This window comes from Condylostylus longicornis, unplaced genomic scaffold, assembly GCF_029603195.1.
Source record: "Condylostylus longicornis isolate FDR11 unplaced genomic scaffold, ASM2960319v2 ptg000122l, whole genome shotgun sequence".
Classification (NCBI taxonomy): Eukaryota; Metazoa; Arthropoda; class Insecta; order Diptera; family Dolichopodidae; genus Condylostylus; species Condylostylus longicornis.
In genome coordinates, this window is record NW_026578090.1 from 74,518 (window position 1) to 95,425 (window position 20,908).

The 20,908-nt window shown below is 24.2% G+C and overlaps 1 protein-coding gene across 3 annotated transcripts in view; it reads left to right on the forward strand.

Annotated features, from left to right (window-relative positions):
* Nucleotides 1-340: 340 nt before the first annotated feature.
* Nucleotides 341-20,908, forward strand: part of LOC129614830 (serine/threonine-protein kinase meng-po) — a 111,983-nt gene continuing 91,415 nt past the window's right edge. The window contains exon 1 of one of the 3 annotated variants that reach the window (XM_055529729.1): nt 341-448. In XM_055529729.1, the coding sequence (XP_055385704.1) occupies nt 433-448 (16 nt within the window). In that variant the 5' untranslated portion in view covers nt 341-432. The remainder of the gene's footprint in view (nt 449-20,908) is intronic. The other 2 variants (XM_055529730.1, XM_055529731.1) reach the window with 2 other exon arrangements.

Sequence of the window (20,908 nt, forward strand, 5' to 3'; positions counted from 1 at the left end):
AATAATGATTATTTCTTGTAATAATTAATTAATTAACAAATAATTAAGAGTTTTTAATTAATTAACATTAATTTTAAAATATTAATTAATTAGAGTGAACTGAAAAACAAAAAAGTCATAATATACAAACAACATTAAAATTATGATAAAAGAAAATGGAAATTTTTAAAAAATTTTAAGTAGTAGAAAATCAGAAATAAAAAATTGCATTTACGGTTTAGGAAATTAAATGTGAATTAAATGTGACTTGAAAATTATAATAATTAAATTAATTAATAAATAAATTAATAAAGAAAAATTTGAAATTTACATATTAAAAAATAAAATAAGAAGAGAAATAAATTTTTAATTTAATTTTTATGACTTAAACAATTTGATTTAATTCGAAAATATTTGAGAAAAGAAAGAGAAATAAAAAAAAAACGGAAAAAAATGGCGGGAAAAATTGGTAAGTAAATAAAAAAATATTTTTTAATTTTATTAATTATTTTTTATTAAATCTAATTGCATTTTAATTATACTTTTAAAATTGTAATATGAATTTTTAAGATCATAAGAAGAACATAGTTGAATCTGGAAAAGATAAAGAAATCTGAGCTGATATGAAAAATAAGTTTTGCACTACTATGATTATAAGGACGATTCCATTTTTGTTTTAATATCAGATTAGATTTAGATCTATTAAAACATAGATGAATGCTTGTTTTTTGACTTAAAGCATTCAAAGCGCTCAGAAAATTCGTATCTTGTATAAGGACTAGAGTACGATTAGATCTCACCTCAGGTGTTTGTAGAAATTATTCAAAATTCCAAAGAGCTAATATATTCTTCATTAACATTTTCAAATTTGAAAAAATATTAAATTACAGAATAATTTGATCGTATTCATTTTTAATATTAAAATTTATCCATTGTAAAATTTTTTTCCGACTAAAATCGGAGAGAACTCTGGCATAATTCTGAATCTGATTGTATTTAATCTCTGATTCTGATTGTATTAATTTTGCTCTTTGCAAAGGTAGAATTTCTTTGCAACTAATTTTATAAATTTTATTCACAAATTTAGTGAGCTGAAGAGTAAAATTTTTCAATTTAATTGAGTAAATTATGCCGACTAAATTATACCTTTGCTCAATTACTAATGTAATGAGGTCTTCTCGATTATACATAGAAAATAATTTCTCATTGAGTTTTTGTGATTTGTGCAAGACAGGGTTAAAGTTTAATTCACTTATGAAAATAAAATGATTTGGGTTCCTTTCAAATTTCTCTTATCCAGGTTCAGCTCTTCAAATATATAAAATAATGATTTTATAATTGAATTGGAATGAAATTGAACAAATAATAATTTAAAACTTTTAAATTTTTTTTTATTAAATGCACGGTGTTTTTGCTATAACAGTATTATATACAAGTATAATCATTTAGAGTTTTAGAAATCATATTGTTAACATTTTCTCAACATTATTTTTTAAGAGATTTTCTTCAAATTTATGAAATTTTGAAAATTCTATCGGGACATATTAAGGCTCTTCAAATACATGAAAATACAATTTATAGTTCTTCTCTATAACTGTTATACTTAATACTAGAAGATAATTAAATATATAAATAGTACTTTCTTACTTATTCCGCTATATTCCGCCAATACATACTATACCGTCAATTCTTCTCCGATTAGTAAGATTATTGCTATTAAATGCATAATTTATGATGACCATAAATATATCTAAGACCTTTTTAATCAAAATCATTTCAATCCTTAAATTTCACATTTAAGAAATTCTATCAGGTACGACGTGACAACAATATTGTTTACGTAAAAATCTTGAATACACGTGTAAACTAATATAGTAAATATAAAATTTATGGAAATCATCAACCATACTTTTTTTCTATAGAATTTTTTTTTTCTTGATTGATAACTATATTTGATGTTTGATTGTCAGTTATTTGATATTTTATTGACATGTATATATAGACGTATTATATAAGCAACTTGACCTTAAATGTTTTTATGAAAATGTATGAAGCATGGAGAGATAACGGTATAGCTTTTATATAAATAATACATTTACATTTTCCCAAGAACATAATAAGATTAAAATATTGATTTCATAACCATAACCTTAATTTTTCCTAATAAAATTATTTATAAAAATAAATTAAATTTACTTTTATAATATTAAAATTGCCTCCGAGTAACTCTGCTACGTAAAAACTGAATTTAAAATTTTAAATTTCGTAGATCGTAAAAACTTGCTTTATTGGATCGATTTAAAAATCTTCAATATAAATACGAACTACATCCAATACCCGTTTGTTCTACCGCAATCATTTAATTACTAAATAAGAGCATCCAATTGTTTTGATAATTACTGCCGAAATTGACAATTTAGCCGTTTTCAACTGATAGTTATTGTCAAATCCGATTTGGTTGACAATTAATTTCAAAACTTAATACAGAATTAATGGTAATAATTCCAAATTAATCTCATCTAAGAGAGGAATTCCACTTTTCGACGAAATTAATATTTCGACTTTTTTTTCAAATTCAGTAAGATCAAAATATTGCTGGGGTATAAATAATTCGGCTATGTAAGCGCAATAAGGTTAGAATGATTATTTTAATAGGAGAAATGTTGAAGACGTAATGAGAGAACGGACAAGAAAAGTATTTTTTCAATTAAAAATTTGCCTCAGCATTGATTATATTACTTATTACTCTTATCAAAAACATAATCAACGCAGAAATATTTAGAAAGTCATGGAAGCTTAAACTTTTGTTGATATTGAATGCACTCTCCATGTGTCTAATTATATCACGTATTGCGCTGTGGTTTATTCACATAAGCCACAGAATTTATGTGACAAAAATCAATAAAATGGCGCTAATATCAATTGAAAGAAAAGTAAAAATTTTTATTGACTAAAACTAAAATTTTATAATGAATGTCCTTGAGATTCGATGTAGACTTATACACTCTTACTCAACAAATATCAAATGAAATAAGAATGTATCTGTATATGACATACCAGACTTCATGCCATAATTAATTTACCTGACTAAAGGAAATCATTGAATTTTTTTTTCCATATTCCAAGAACTATTTTAAAAAAAAAAATTATTTAAAAATAAAAACGCAATTTAGATTTGTTCTTGTTCTTTTTTTTGTTTATTATAAAATAAATTTTCATTTTGTGTACACTACGAGACCAAATGCATTTATAATTGTTTTTTGGAAAATAAACGTGACTAACAAGAAAATAATTATTATTAAAACAAAAAAAAAAACAAACACCTACAATAACTAGATTTAGCTTAATTGCAAACACAAAACCACGCAAAAACCAAAAACAGAAAACAAAACGCAAGATAACACACCAAATCTTCAAAGAATAAACAATGCTATTCTAAATAAATTCTATTTTTAGTAACTAGATCGCTTTGATATTTTAATGACATACTTAAATACTATCGCAATAATTGCAATGAAGAGGTGAATGTAATTTTTGTGCGTGTTAAAATATAGGCATTTTTTTTTTGTTTTATATTAAAATCATTATTTTTTTGGAAAACAACACTTTCTCAGTTTCTGTTGAAATAATTATTTTGGAATATAATGTGTGTAAGTTGTGTTGAGCACGTATTTCTGATGTATATTTAATTTCATACAAAATGACAGAGAGAGCTTGTTTTACGCCATGAAAAGTGAAAATTATTTTGTGTAAGTAGATGGCTTTCTCATTATTCAAATGCATGGAGATTTAACTTACATGTGAGAGAGAGTGGCAGAGATTTATTTGTACGAAATTTTCTACTTCCATGAGAATCTTTCTCAGAGCGAAAGCTATAAATTCATATCATCTCAAAGCCTACGGAGCTTGAAATAAGAAAAAATAAAACAAGTGTTGAATCACGTATCTTACCATTCAATCTATTGACTGTTGAAGAAGACAAAAAATTTACAATTTAACATTAAAAGTTTCCAGAAATTCAAGATTTTTGTTTACTTTCAATATTTTTAAGTCCTCGTGTCATCCATATCGTATATTGGAATAAAATTTTTCAAAAGAAATAATCAAGAAATGTTGACCTAAAAAATGAAATACTCGTAAAATCTCAAAACTCTTAAGAAAATGGGGAAGAATAATAATGATTCTTGGAAATCAAAATAATTTTTCTTTTATTTTAATATTCTGAAAGTCAATTAAAGATGGGAGAAAGTACTTAGATATACTTGTACCTTAAGTGCTCTTTAAATACAATATTTTCTGTTAATAAATTATTTTTAAAATTAAAAATAAATTTTTAAAGTTAAAATTAAGATTTTCGGTTTAATAAAGATTTTCTCATATTTGCAAAATTTTTCATTTTGCAGCTCCGAATTTAATTCGGAGACAAATTTATAAATAATTCTTGAACAATTATAATAAAAAACTAATTTAGTTTATTATAAAAAAAGAGAGCGTGTCTAATAATGTCGTGTGTATTCAAGTATACTTATTCTTATAATCTCGTGTAAGACGGTAGAGCAATTATTGTGTGAATGCGAGAAGATGGCTCTGAGATTTTTCGGCAGAGGTTTTCTGACTTAAATGGAAGTTAAGCGATTTGAGGTGACTGGTATACTGCGATTTGTCAGGGTTCTAGGTATACTGATAATGTACATGGGAATGGGAATCATAAAAGATGGACGAGAGAAGGGTACCGACGGTAAAAATTATAAAATTCGAATAGGAGATTAGAATAGGAGAACTCTAGAATAGAATTCCATTGATCATAATTTGGCATTACCAATATTGTGGTGCAGGGCAGTTTATAGATTTGTTTCGTACTGCATTATAAATATAGAATTAATCTTGATTCAAATAGAATATCACTTTATCACTGAAGACAATTTGAGGATATAAGGCATTCAAAATAACCACACTGATTTTAAAAGTAAATTTCAACAATTCTGTGGTATTCTTTCAGTAAGAACCTACCCGTATAACGATTTGCAAAGAAAATACTGATTAATACTTAAAATTAATGAGCACACCATTCGGCCCAGTAAGTTTTTATATTTCAATTAATATGCCCATCACAATTAATTTGAGAAACTGCTCAAGATTTATTTTTTGTTTTTTACAAGGCTATCCGATAAATTAAAATTTAACTAATTTATTAAGGTACTCTACTTTTTCTAAATCCTGTCATTCCTGTACAGTTTTTAAAAACGTTTTCCTCATTTAAATTTGAAAATTTTTTTCAATTTAAAAACCATAAACTAAATGGAAAACCAAGAAAATGTCAGCAATTTTTCAAATTAATTCCAAGAAAAATATAAGCGAATAACAAAAAAAAATAGCAAAAATTTTAAAAAAATTTTCTGACCTGTTACAATTTTAATATCCTAAATCAAAACGGATAACGTACATACATACACACTTACAAATATAAAAATTAAATGCATATGCTCTTTAGTAAGTCCTTTTGAATGAAAAAGCCATTTAAAAGCAAAAAAAAAAATCTTAAGAAATTAAAATTTCGGAAACAAGTATAAAACTTCGTGCAGAATATCACAACAAATTTGAAGATTGAACCCACAAAAATGAAAAGCAAATACAAAAAATTATTCAAGTGGATCACAAGGATAACACATTGAAAAATTCATTCAATTATAAAAAAAAATAAAAATATAAAATTCAAATCCCACGTACAAATTGTCTTAAAATATAAGGATAACAAATACATAAGCGAATATTTTTATAGTACCAACATTAAAAAAATATTAAAAAAAAAAAGGACTTTTCAAAAATTTAATCTTTATAAAAAGAACGGAAATTCTGTTACAAAACGGTAAAAAAAAAAATCATTCAACCTTTAATTTTGTTCGTTTCTTCTTTTGTTTATCGGAAAAAAAAAACACATTTAATTCATTTTATCCCTTATTTAACAAATTTATTTGCTATGAAATATTTATCAAAAATTAAAAAAAAAAAAAATCGGAAATTTTTCGGCAAAGGATATTTTTATAGGATAACGAATTCAAAGTATTTAATATACAAAAAAAAAATAAATTAAAATTCAATTATTTTATGGATTATAAAACTGAAAACTTTTTATTATTTTTCAAAATATCAAGACTTTAATATGAGTATCATCTTCATTATCCTTAAATTATTGCTCCTACTCACAATATCATAAGCTTCAAAATTAATTTAATATACGCCATTTTGTCTTAAATATTAAAGATAAACACACAAAATCAACAGTATAAAATGATGAGATCAAAATTTCACATGACTGACATGGCAGTAAATTTAGAAAAAAAAAAAATAGAGTGAAAGAAGAAGAGTATACCGTCATCATTCCTTACAAAAAATTATCGTCCAAGTTCGTAAATAATCATTTCACATGACTGACAGGAATTTTATAAAGAGAGCGAATGAGTTAGAGTACCGGGAAAAAAAGTGCCCAAGTCACAATCACATGACTGACATGACAGTAATTTGACAAAGAGAAGGAAAGAGGAGGATTACCGTTCCGCCATGGCTTAGGAGCAAAAAGTGGTCAAATCACAAGGTATAGTACGTGATGATCATTTCACATGACTGACATGACAGTAATTTGACAAAGAAAGCGAAAGGGGAAGAGTACCATACCTCAATCACTTAGGAGAAAAAATTGGCCAAGTCACAAAGTAGGTCCGTAATGATTATTTTACATGACTGACATGACAGCATTTTTATAGTTCCGTGGGGATCATTTCACGTTACTGACATGACAGTAATTTTATAGAGAGCGAAAGAGAAAATGTACTTCACTAAGGGAGAAAAAAGGGATTATAAGTAACAAAAAATAGCTTCTCACAAATAATTACGGTTATTTTTGCAAGCCAATAATAATAGAAAATAATAGGAGTGAAGACAGTAACTTATCGGTTAAAGATAATAGTTGTCATGTGTTATAAACTTTTCAAGAGCTTATTAAAGGAGACAATAGTTGATTTCGTCGGGATTAAATTTTTATATGAGAAATAAAAAAGTGACAAAATTTCTTTCAATATTAATTAAAAGCAGTAATCGATGAAAGAAAAAATTTAATTATGAAACAATTTGTAATATTTTGTAACTTTAAGAATTTTTCGATTATAATATTTATGGAATAGGAATTGTATGGGATTGAACTTAAGTGCCAAAGTTTTATTTATTCATTTTATTGTCATGAAACTTTTCGTTTTTCAGAATTATTGAAAATGTATTGTATCCGATTATTTCCGAAAATTAATTTAAAAATAATTAAAGGATAAAAGAAAGAAACAGAGAGAGAGAGGGAATAATAATAATGAAGACAACAGCTGGGAATAATATGAAAAATAAATCCTTATTTTTTTTTTTACTGATCATCATTAAATAAATCAAAATTTTTTTCTTATTTTTCTCATGTTCTTTGTTTTTCAAGTGTCGATTTTAATTTTTCGTTTGTTTGTTTTTAAGGATCTTTATCAAAAAGGATTTTCGATATTTTTTTTGGATTTCCTTTTCTTTTAAGAGAAGAATAAAAAAGGATATTAAATTTTTTTTATTACTGTTAATTTTACTAATTAAAAATAATATATAGCTAATTAAATTGAATATTACATACAATATAATTGGGTATTATTTTTGAAATATAAAAGGAGCAGGAAAAAGGAGAAAAGAGGATTAATCAAAGTTGGATATTTTTATATTGTAATTAAGTATTGTAAATTTTAAGGATTATTAAGATTATTAATGATAGCAATTCTCTGTTATTAAAAAAGTTTTTTTTAAATTACCCGCACGTTGCATTTTGGGCTCTTAAAATTTCATTTTTAGATCAGTTAATTATGGGAAAATTGATTTGCGCTTTGTTTCTTTGTAATATTTTTGAGTATACAGAAAAGAATTCTTTACTCTCTATTAAAAATTATAACAGTAAAATATTCTCAATATTATTTTATTTTATAGTAATTAAAAAGTAATTGTACAGTAATTAAATAAACGAAAATTTAAGAGAAGAGTAAAAATGTAATAAATTGCGTTTAACAGTAACATTAACTCTCAAACTCGATTAGGTAAATTTTTAACGAATTGGAATTAAAAATTTTATTATGTGAGAATTTATTAAATTACATGACATTAAACGGTTAATGCCTTCGAAATTGTATTAAATTACAATTTGTGCGGAATGAAGCTCCAATAATTGACTTTTTCATTTTAAACTCTCTCTCTCTGTCTCTCCATCTAAGAAAATAACGTTGCTGATTTGTTTGACGTATGTCAACTATTTAATAGAGAATTTTTTAAATTATATAATGGAGAATTGTTTTTTAGGCAATTGTATATTTAAATTTTTATTTTGATGTGTTAAATATCACAATGTAATTGCATATTTTTTGGCGTAAGAGTGTAAGATATTGTAATATTAAAGTTTAAATTTTATTCATTTACAAGTCAAATTAATAAATATATAAAATTTAAAATAAAACTATGAAAATTAATTTTTTATATAAATCTATAAACATCGATTCAAAAATTAAATACGTAAAATTATTAATAATTCTTAACCATCAACTGGCGAGGTAGTTTTCTTTTGTAATTACTACCTTATATGGTTCTCTCACAGTTTCAGATTCTCTACTCGTATACCTTCATTCATACTGTTTTATACTCTATAGTTGAGTTTTAATTTTGTTATCGTGTATAAAGCACTTATGGTACGGGGAAATTGGAAGACAGGTGAAATATACTTGTTACCATTTCGATGAATATTGCAAAGAAAAAAATTAACATTTCTTGTAAGTTAGCATTTAAAACAAGGATTGCATTCCTAATTTTTAAAATCGTAATTCCGTAATAAATTATACGATCTTAACAACTTAAAACTTATTTAATTAAAATTTCATTATTGGCAATACTTTTTCTCCTTTTATCAGTTTATTTATTCGTCATAGTATTAAATTTGACATTTCGCGTTGATTATAATATTATTCTCTCGAATCACTTTATGTATGTGTTAAAAAATCACTGATTTAAAATGTAAACAACGTAAAATTTTAAAAAAATAATAACAAAGGCTCAATGTCGCCGTAAATGTCACTTACATATAGATAAGTAATATACAAACATATATGCACGTTTATATTTAATATGAAAATGAAAAACAGCTAAAAATATAAATTTTGTATATGAAAGCAAAAATAGAAGTTTTTTTTTTATAAATACACAAATCTTTTGAAAGCAAAACAACATTATAAAAATCAAATAATGTCAATCATGTCCAACTTTGATGTAAATCATTCGTCATATATGTATGTAAAATTTTATAAACAAAAATATGAAAATTAAAAAAAAAACTCACAAATATAGCTAGAAAAGAAAAAATGTAAAAATAAATTTTATTAACTCAAAATAATTGAGGAGAAAGAAAGGAATATTAAAGTCGAAACTGTAATACAAAATAATATAGGGTTCTCTATAATACAGCATGAATTTAATGTGGAATGGTATATGAAATTATTCTGTTATACAAGAATTGAATGATAATTTGATTTTTGTAAACAAAATTGTTATAATGTAAAATATTTATGAAAAAATCAATGGAGTAAATTTGAAATCACTGCGGGTGGATGTAAAATTCTAAATGTAAATTTGCTTTTACTTTTACTGGAGCATTTCCAACAACAAACAACAAATAAAATATTTTTATCAGCCACCACAATGAAACATAGCTGCAACACTGTAATACAAAATATGATCACCCTCTCTTTCTCTTCTCTCTCTATGAGAATAAAAACTGATTGCTCTCATGAATGTTTAATGTTTAGAGTGTTTGCACTTGGAGAGTAAAGTATCGCGGGTTTAAATACCAGAGGAGTATAAAAAACAAATTTTATAAAATTTTCTAAAGGTATTTTGAATATATATATAATTTATATAATATATATAATTTTCTTTTGTTTCTCTTGAGGTGTGCTCAAGAAATTTATACATGATTATAACTCTAGTATATTCAAAAGAGAGTATGCTTTCTTGATAACTTATTAAGTATGACCATCAGTTTGCTTTCTTGTTAAGTATGACCATCAGTTTGCTTACTTGTTAAATATGACCATCATGTTGAACAAAAACCAGATGTATTGAAATGTTATAGTGTTTAATATGCGGGGATGATTATAATTAATATTAGTAAAAGTATTTCTAAGAATTTCGAATTTATAAGCTTCGACCATACTTAAGATCTTAATAAAATATTATAAGCTGTTTGATTTTTGTTTTTGTAGGTTTTGATAATTGAAAATTATATAGCAGTGCTTACAATTTAGGGTTGAGTACCGAATGTTATGTTTCAATTCAAACAGAATAATAGGGTGATTTATGTTTTTTTCGATAAATATTATTGTCGCAAACAATACTTGGAAACGAGAGGAGAGGAATAGGTAATTTAATGTTTTTTTTTTTTTTGCGAAATACTAATTTAGATATAAAGCGTTCACTCTGTTTCTTAACCCAAAATGAAAGTATAATTGTTTCTTGTTTGACTTGTGGACGTTCCTGGTACGTTAAGCCAATTAATGCATCTTAATTAGTACAAATGAGCACCAAGGTAATCGAATATTTAATTACAGGTTCCCTATTTTAGCCACCCAGTCATATTGAAGAATCTGTTAAAGTCGCGAATATAAATCTTCGACATCTCGCCCATATCCACAACGTCTGCTTGGCCCAATATGGCCAGTCTGGCCCGTCAAAACCTAGACAATCACAAAGATTATGAAAGAGTGTGCCTCTATTGTAAATCTTCTGATAGCTGTCACATGATATATTTGAGGAATAATCTTAACTTAGCCGTATGCACACACAAGGGCCAGTGTTCCGGTAATTGTTGCTCAGTGCTTTACTTCATAGAATACAAAATTAGTCTTTGATTCTCAGTCCGTCCAGTGATTTTAGAACAAAACTTTAATTTAGTGTATTCATCTTTCTATATGTATATAGGTACGTCTTCTTTACTAATATTACACACACACACTCACATAAAATAAATCAAAATTTTCAACCCAAACAAAAAACTTGATCTTTTTTAATAAACAGACTTAACGATTTCAATGCAAATTCTAAATAAAATCATAATAAAAGTCAAAGAAACATGAACCAAAAATAAATTTTTTTTTTGTTTTTTTGTTTTTTAGAATTTTTTATCTTCAATTTTGCTCACTTTTCACAATTTTTACTTTTGTTTATTTTAATATTTTCATATATTTTAAAAATTAAAATTTCAAATAAGGTAGAATGAGATAACCAAAAAAAAAACATGAAAGAGAAAAACAGTAAACCAATGTAAAAACAAAAATCCTTTCATATTTTCTTCTTTACGTTTACTTGTATGCAATTTGCATATTATTATTTTTTATCTCACTCATTCACTCGTTTTCTTTCACCTACATATTATCGTTGAATTTCGTTTTATAGTATGCGCTCATATTGTAGAAATTTTACTTTAATACTGCGTAATAATTTTAAAAAACTCGCGAATTTCTCTCTTTTTTTTTTAATTTTCTTTATTTTTCAGGGTTTTTTGTGCTTTTGGTGGTTGAACTTTTTGGTTCAAAATTTGTTACAATTTTTTATTAACTCTTATCGTTTCGGTTCGTTTATGAAATATGGAAATAGACATGTTATTTTCTTTCCTATATAAGTGCGTGCATATGTTTCATCTTAATCACTTTGTTTACAAAAAATTTTTGTAATCTTGGGATGTCTTGGCTGTCGTCTAAGGATGAGTTTATTATCTTGATAAGAAATTAATTTCAATTTAAATGGATAAGGATTTTTCTCTTTATTATGTTGTTATTCAATTGGAACTGGTGTGAACTTTTACAATAAGGACGGGTGAATTTAGTTATTTGTGTGTTAATGTGTGTTAACAAATAAAATTTTAATGCAAGGTAAATCGCCTATCCTGTCGTCGGGCAAACATTAAACATACTATTAAAGTTCAATTCTTGATTGTCAACTCCCGAATTAATTCAATAAGTCGACTTAGCGATTTTTCTCTACATGCAAAGAGATCGGTTGCGATTAAAAATCACAAAGCTCCTGCTGATTGAAAATTTTGATTTTTGTAGCGACTATGAGACCATATATTTCGAATTCAATTCAAGAACCGGAATCTTGTATCGAAGTTTTTGTTATTGCATATCTTCATACTTATGGTCAACTAGAAAAATTTTTACATCGACTTGACCCGTCATATCAAAAAAATGTAAGTTAAATGCGGCGGTAGCTTTATAAGAAGGCTGTAATTAACTTAATACCAGATCAAATTTAATTAACTAAGTAAAATTGATGCCATAAATCTACAAAACTTTCGGCTATTTAAAATATTCAGCAAGTGAAATGTGTTTCATTGCTTTTACAAAACTTTACATTGTTCTCAATTCCTTCATCCGTTTTCCATTACTTTAAATTTTTTATTTCAAAATATTTCAAAATGTATATAAAGACCTCACGTAAACTCTATTGCATCGTAAATATATAAAAATCTAGTTATGATGAAAGTCACATAAATATTTTTTTTAAAGAAAAATTCTAAAATTTTTGATTAGATGAATCCAAAATAGAAGAACAGAACAGATAAACATAAGAATTCAAAGAGACAGATGAAAACACAACACAGAGGGACCGGAGAAGAGAGAAGAGACAGACCACATGAGATATATAATGGTACTACAGTAACGTTATATGCACAGTTAAAGGATTACTTTACTGAATGTGTTCGCAAAAAAAAATTTAAAAGCATGAGATGGTGATTTAGTTAAAGTGGTCGTATATGCCATGACATAAGAATTCTTTTACAAAGTGGCATAAAGAAGTGGTAATCGCATTATATTTTTCATTTTTTCTTTTAAATATTTTTGGAATGGAACTTTTAAAGAAATCTCTTCTATATACCTAAACAGCTTTTGAATAGATTGGTCAATTAAAGAAATAAAATGCAACTTTTAAATGAAAAATAAGAGCATAAGTCAATCGTAAATTTGACATTTCTATAGATATTGATTGTAAGAATAAAGACCTTACATTAAAATTGAGTGTCATCATTTTTAGGATTTTGAAAAATTTATTTGGAAAAGTGAAAAACTCAAAGTTCAAATTTTAGCAAATAAATATCTTTGGAATTGTTCAGTTGATTTGATGTCTTAGGAAAATTTTGGGAGCATATTTGAGTTTTCATATTTTTCGATCATTTTTCTCTCACTGTACCGATTCCAGTTTAAAATTTAACCAAGTGTGTTTAACGAAATTCGAAATTATTCAATTATCCAATGTACCAATGCGTTTTTCAAATAATTTTCAAAAAATCCAAAATTTCTCGGAATTTTTTTTGATAAACATCTTGAAAGATGTACCTTGTTCCAAAGACTATAGAAAATATAGAAAAGAGAGAACTGAACCAACATTGCAACATTTTCCTTGGTAAATGAATAAATTTTCTGCGGAAATCAACTGAAAATCATACAAATTTTCTCAATTGAGAATGAGAGAATTGCATTTTTGGTGTAAAGTACATTTTCGAATAATTATGCTTGGTACACTTTGAAAATTGCTTGGTACAATAGAAAATTTTTAAATTTTTGCTTTGGATAATAATTTCATCTTTAATAATTTGAATTTATTATAGATTTAAAACGTGCTCTCAATTTCTCTAAAATTTCTTAATAAATACTTTGTTCTGTTTAATAAATTTTATAAAAAAAACAATAATTTTATATTCCAAGAATCGCAAAATCAAATTTTCAGAATATTTTAAAAAAAATTTTAATACTCGTGTTCAAAATTTTATTAGCTGCTATTTTCAAATTTCATTTTAAATTTGAAAACAAAAAAAAAATAAAATTTGTATGTAAAAATAAGAAAAAAAAAAACAAATTAAATTTTTTAAGGTCTTCCTGCACATGTACTCATTTTGCCTAATTGTAGGCGTTCACTTTTTATTTTTAAATTAAATTTATTAATCATAAAATAGTTTTAATTCTAATTAGCTTCATTAATTTTATTGTATTTAGAGAAAATTTCTAAGAATTTAACTAAATAATAATTGTTCAATTTAATTATGAAAATCTTATATTTACTACAAAATTAAATTTCTTTATAAATAATTAATGAATTTTTATTTAATTTTTGTATTCAATGAAAATTTTGAGAGCTTATTAAAGTCTTGGGAGCTAAAATATTTCAAAAAATTAATCATAAATTAAATTTTACAGTTATTTTATCTATAACGGTATTTAATTTGAAAATATTAAATTAAAAAATTTTTTATTATTTCAAATTCAAATTTTCAAATTTTACAAAGAAATTCTCAATGAAAAATTTTAGAATTTTTTCTATTTTTCTTTATGTACAATTTTCATATTTGCAAATTTTTACTACAAATTCGGGGTTCGTTGTTGTATTTACATACTTAGATTTATAGACATTGACGTAATTATTTGATATTACATTAAAAAAGTTTTTTGTAAATTTAATTTGAAAACCTCAAATTCATAAACCAAAGATTTCTAAGTATGTATGTAATGTACGTAGAATTATGAAACCCTTATCGACTAATAAAATATAAAATAAATTTTCAATGTTTTCCAATCAAAGAAAAACAAAGCAAAAGATTTGATTTGTTTGAGAAAAACTTTTTTTTTTTTTTTTTTAAATTTAATTTTCTTATGTAAATAAATAAGAAGAAAAAATTTTTTTTATTTTAATTTAAATTTAAAATATAAATAAAAGAATTTTAACAAAAAATTCCTGAATAATAGCAGAATTCAGAGAATAAAAGTAGCTCTCAACAATGTTGTAACGCAATGAATGTTGTTATAACAGTTCTATTGTAATAATTGAATTGTAACAATTATTGTTATCAAAGTAATTCTCTCTTAAATATTACGATTATTCATGACAGAACACTGATACAATGTGAGGACACTGATATTAAATTGTGAATTTTTATTAAAATTTTCAAATAATTTTGTGAGAATTTGTAAGTCACTGTTAAAAAATGTTTCTAATAATGCACAATTACTACTTTTACCATATTAGATTATAGATTTTAGATTTAATGTTTGGCAAATGTCATCCTTAGACCAGGTCACTGCAGTCATATAGATTTATCCGTTAATGAACATGTCACTGCAGTCTTATAGATTTATTGTAACATCGAACCGTTTATAAAGCGTTATAGTTATGCCTATAATCCTCATGTAATTACAGATTCTTCCAAGTGTCACTTACCAGGACTGCGAATGTAGCCTTGAGAATATACCTTCGCACCTGAAAGTGCGAAAAATGAAATAATCGCCAGATTCAGACCAATGCTTCATGTTACGAAGCAACTTAATCGATTATGTGTTTGAATCGATTACAATGCTTTAAAACTAAAGAGAGCGATAATTTATTGACAGTGTTGCTTTCGATGCGTTGAAACCATGATGGTAATTTATTGAACTCACATATTGCTTTACTATATAGATATTAATTGACCCTGTTTTAATCCTCCTTAAGTTTGTAGCATATCTAGTGTTGTGACTGTGTATTTCAATTCCTTGTAAAAAATTTGCATTTGAAATTAACAAATTATTTCAAACTTTATATACAAATATGATCGGTTTGCTGTAATTTCAGTTGACTTTGAATTGTGTATAATGTTAGATTCTCTATATGTAGAGATAAGTAGAGCTTCTCTTTTATTTTAAGATTATATAAATTTTTTATTGTCTTGTTTTGTAAAATTTGAAGTTTTCTTAATTTTTGTAGTGCCAGCTTACTCCCCAGATTAATAATCCATAGCTTATATTCGTGTGAAATAAATTGTAATAGGCCTTATTTGGGACCAGCTTTGGACAACCGTCCGAATACCTCTGTTATTTTTCTATAATATTGCCCAAAATATTTTTATTTTCCATTCTTCCTATAAAAATCACTGAAAATCTTTTAAAAATTAGGTTGTATTGCATTTAAAAATTAATTGGTTGTTTTACGTAAGTCATTATTTTTTTTTTATATTTTAAAATTTCATACACACGTACGTACACCCATAATTATTTATTTTGGGTAAACCTTTAGTTGTTAGGTCAAAATTTTTTGTTTTAATTGCAAAAGTAATATAAATTTAATGTTCTAATATTGAAAACAAAAGCAAAATTTTAAATTTTAAAAATAATAATTTTGGTAAATATTTTATAAACAAATTGGTTTAAAATTTTTTTATTAAAATTAGAAGTGAAAATTAATGAATTTTCCAATTTTCAAAATATATTAATGAACACATTTACCTACTTTAAAAATATTAAAACACAGAAAAATATTATAATTATAAAAATTTTAATGTTAAAATTTTATTTTACTTATATTTGAACTAAAAATTTAATTTTCTATAATAAATTATGAGCAACGCGATACTTAAAGTCAATAAATAATTTGTATTGTATTCAATTGCCAAAATTTTGAAATATTTTTAGTGTTTATGACACTGTATTCGCACTGTTACAATTTCTGGTTCATTAGCACGATAACTACTTGACATTATTTAATACGAAATAAATTTGAATAATTTTCTCTCAAAATTTATATTTATTGATTATTTTCTACCTAGTTCAGGAGAAAATAGTTTTAATATATCACTTTTTATTTATCACTTATCACTTATTGTTATATGACACAAACTAGCATTATATGTATACAAATGCTCTTGCGTATATAGTTTATAGCGCTATACAGAAGACAATTTTTGTAATTATACAACGAATTACTTTCTTGTCCTTAGAACGCCACTCAAAAAAGGGAGTTCTATTTTGTAAGTACAAAAATTGTCTTCTTTATAACACTCTAAAATATATACACAATGTTTATACTTCAAAATTAATAAAGAGAGAAATATAAAATAAAATTATATTAAATAAGAGCGATTACAAATAATTGTGAATAGTGTAATGCCAAAGAAAATATTTATGTTACAACAGTAATTCATTATGATTGAATTTAAGCTTGCAGTTTTAGCAATGTACTGCAATGGCAGTAAATTTTTTGTAGTTTGCTGCAAAAAACATTTTATTTTTATTGGTAATACGAGTACTGCAAAAGATCTATACTGTCAAATTTGAACATTATAACATATTATAACCACAATTTTTACTAAGTATAGATATTAAACAAAATGTTATCAGTGTTGTCAATGCTCAATTAAAATTATGTTTCATCACAGTTTTTGTTGTGTAGTATTACTTTTGTAGTTCTATCACTGTACAGTTTTTAACTAGCAATATTTTTTGCAGTCCGACTAGAAATGCAAATTCAACCTATATCGTCTAATAACCTGAATTAAATTTAGAAATGAATAATTTATCGAATATTGTAATCGAAATTTTTTGTTCAGTCAACAACAACAGCTTTCTAATTTGTAATGAGTTAAAAAATAATATTCAACAATAAAAATTATTTGTATATGCCATTGAATACTCAATTTAATTCTCTATTATTTTAAAGAGAGTGTTAATAAGCTTTCAATAAGTAATAAGAGAATTACGTACATATATGGGACTAGTGTTACTGTCGCATTAAATTTCATACTCGTTTAATTTTTAATTATGTAGCAACTAAAATTATAAAGCATTCATAAATATTTCAACAATACTATTATGACAGCTAATTTAATATTTTATATATTATAGTTGGAGATCATTTTTTACAGAATATTTAATAATATATTAAAACACTTAACATAATATTAAATGTTTCCCTGTATAACACTATTTAATTTGTCTTAATAATAAAAATTTTAATAAATTCTTTTAAATTAATTTTTGTTTCTTCTAAATATTTTGTTAAATAATTCTTTATTGTTTATTTTAGTAATAAATTTTCTTATATCTTTAATATTATTTATGCAATATTTATAATAGTTTAGAGATAGAGAAAAAAATGAAACAAATAATAAAAAAAAATTATTTTTAACTATGGTAACCCCAATTTTGTGTTGTTTTTTTTTCGAAAGTAAATTGAATGGAAAAATTTTCCTTCCTTTTTATTAAAAATTAACTTTTTTATTTAGTTTTAATTTTTCTTTTTTCGTTTGTCACAATTTTAGAATAAATAATAAATAATTTGTTTTATATTTTTTTTTCTCTCTTTTTTTGCTATTTCATTTTTAAATTTAAATAAAAATCTAGAAATAGAATTTTTATTTTCTAAAAATAATTTAAACAAAAAAAACTTTTTTTTTTTAAATTATTTTTCTATATTTTTATTACATACTTAAACTACTCTATTCTGCTTTGTTTATTATTTGCAAATAATTTTTTTTTTTCAAAATATGAGTACAATCTACCCTATACTAATAATCATCTCTTATAACAGTAATTATTAGCATTAAAAGTGATCATTTTAAAATGTAGGTCATGGCGCTTTTGCATGATGGTGAGATGGCACATTAAAATAAAATAAATAAATAATTAAAGAAAAAAAAAGAGACAACATAATTAAAATGTGTCATATACAAAATAATACTGTGCTGTATACTATGTGCACTGTTATATAAATACTACCAATATAATAATATATAATTCTCTGAGTTCTGTACATTATGCACTGTTATATAAATACTCTCTATATATAATAATATGCTCTCTTTGCTTATAATAATTAATATTTACACAGTTTATTGTATTTAATAAGCATAAATATTTGTATAACAGTTTGTTTATATTTATATTATTATATTTTTTTCAAAATACCCAAGTTAATTACATGCAATCTTTTTTTTTTTTTTTTTGTTTTTGGGTCTAAGGTACATAAATGTGTTTTGAAATATTTATGACACAATGTTAATGAGTGAAATTATATTAATGAGAATATTTTAAATTGTAAGAATTAAGATGTATGTTATGACAGAAAATAAAATAAAGAAATATTAATTTAACTATATATAAAAGAAATGAAATGATTTACATAATAATATTTATTTAAATATTTTCTCTAGAGCAAATTTTAATTATTAAAAATTAAATATTAACGAAGCAGTTAACTTTATAATATAAATAATTCGGGTATAACTGTTTTACCTCTTAGAAGGAGAAGAAAGTGATGAGAATGTTATTCAATTCAATTGTAAATTTTTTGTTTTTTCGAAATTAATTTATTTTTGATTTTAAATTTTAAGAAATTTGATTATTAATGCCGTAATCTGAGGGAGTGTTTATTGATTTTTCGAGAATATAGAGGTGGGAAGGGTTGGGTTGGATTTAGAATGGGATGAATAATGGCAGTTTGGATTTAGAATTTTTTAATATTATTACACGTACGCTGAAAACGTATTTTTCAATTTCCCCATTAGAATTTTAATAGCATTCGATGATTTAATAGAACATTCAATAGAGAGTAGCTACCTATGATTCAATAGGACATTCAATAGGCAGCAGGAATTTGCATACAAATATAAAATATTTTTTAATAAATTTCTGAAAAATTAAACGAATTAAAAATGAATTCCTCTTGGCCGAATTCAGAAATTTTATATTCTGTCATAATTATAACAGTAGTGTATTTTAAAAATTTTCAATTCTAATATAACAAATTTCTTTTTTCTTCCAATTTTTAAATATCCAAAATTTGTTCCAATTTAAAGAAAAAAAAAAAATTTTTTTTAATTTTTCTGAAATAAATTACCTTTCAAAATTTTTAGTTTACGTAAAAAATGAAATTAATTTTTTTCTTTTTTTTTTATAATAATAGAGAAAGAATATTATTCAACTTAAATTATTGGGGTGTTGTCTTAGTGTAAATAATATTAAAAGTTTGTAAAGGGTTTTCTTTACAAATAAATTGGAATGGAAATTTTAATGTAAAATTATTAACCTTGTAACAAATTTCCTTTTTATAAATTACAAAATTAAATTTCAAATTTATTTTAATATTACAATAATTTTGTTTTTAATAAATCGAAATTTTCCTCTCCATATATTTATTATTATTATAAAGCCAATTAGGCAATAATATATTTAAAAGAAAAGATAAAAATATTAAAATTATTTTTAGTATATTTGAAATTTATATTTAGGTATACGTGTCTTTATAGACGTGAAATCATTAGTTTAGTAATATACGGAAACTATTAAAAGTTTAATAATGGAGGTGACATTATACGAGTCACGTATTCTAAAATTATTCTATTGATGTCTTTGTTATCCGATTTAGATTTAATACCAAGACGTTCTCATGAAATAGAAATGAAATTTTCGAATATTTTAAGCTCCGAAAAACACCCGAATTTGGTGACATTTTTAATTATTACCCTAAAATTAAAGGCATTCATCATTGCTTTAAAAAATATCATTGACAAATTTTTTCAAAATGAAACCGATAGTTCCGCGGGCTCATGTCTTATGTGTATATTTATAATTTAAAACTAAAAATTGTATGTAAATGCTCATCTTATATTAATTTTATTAAATTAGACAAGTTCTACTCAATTAAAACAAAACCATTTCACCTTTTATTGTTTAATTTTAATTTTTTTTTTCATTTTAGATTTTATTTTTTAAAAAAACAAAAAAAAATTTTTTTATTATTATTTTCTTTAATTTCCTTCAAAAAAAAAAACTGAAATAAATAAGAAAAATTGAAGACAATTTCGTTGTTCTTCTATAATATTTTCATACCCTACACTCAAGGAGAGCTCGCAATTGAAATTTTTCTCTTCATTAATTTATACAGTTATAAAAGAAGAAATTTTTCTCTTCATTAATTTATATAGTTATAAAAGAAAGCTTATATGAATTTATCTATTCTTCGAATATTCGAGTATCGTATTTCTGGGAACATTTTTTGAAAATGTGACGGAAAAAATTTA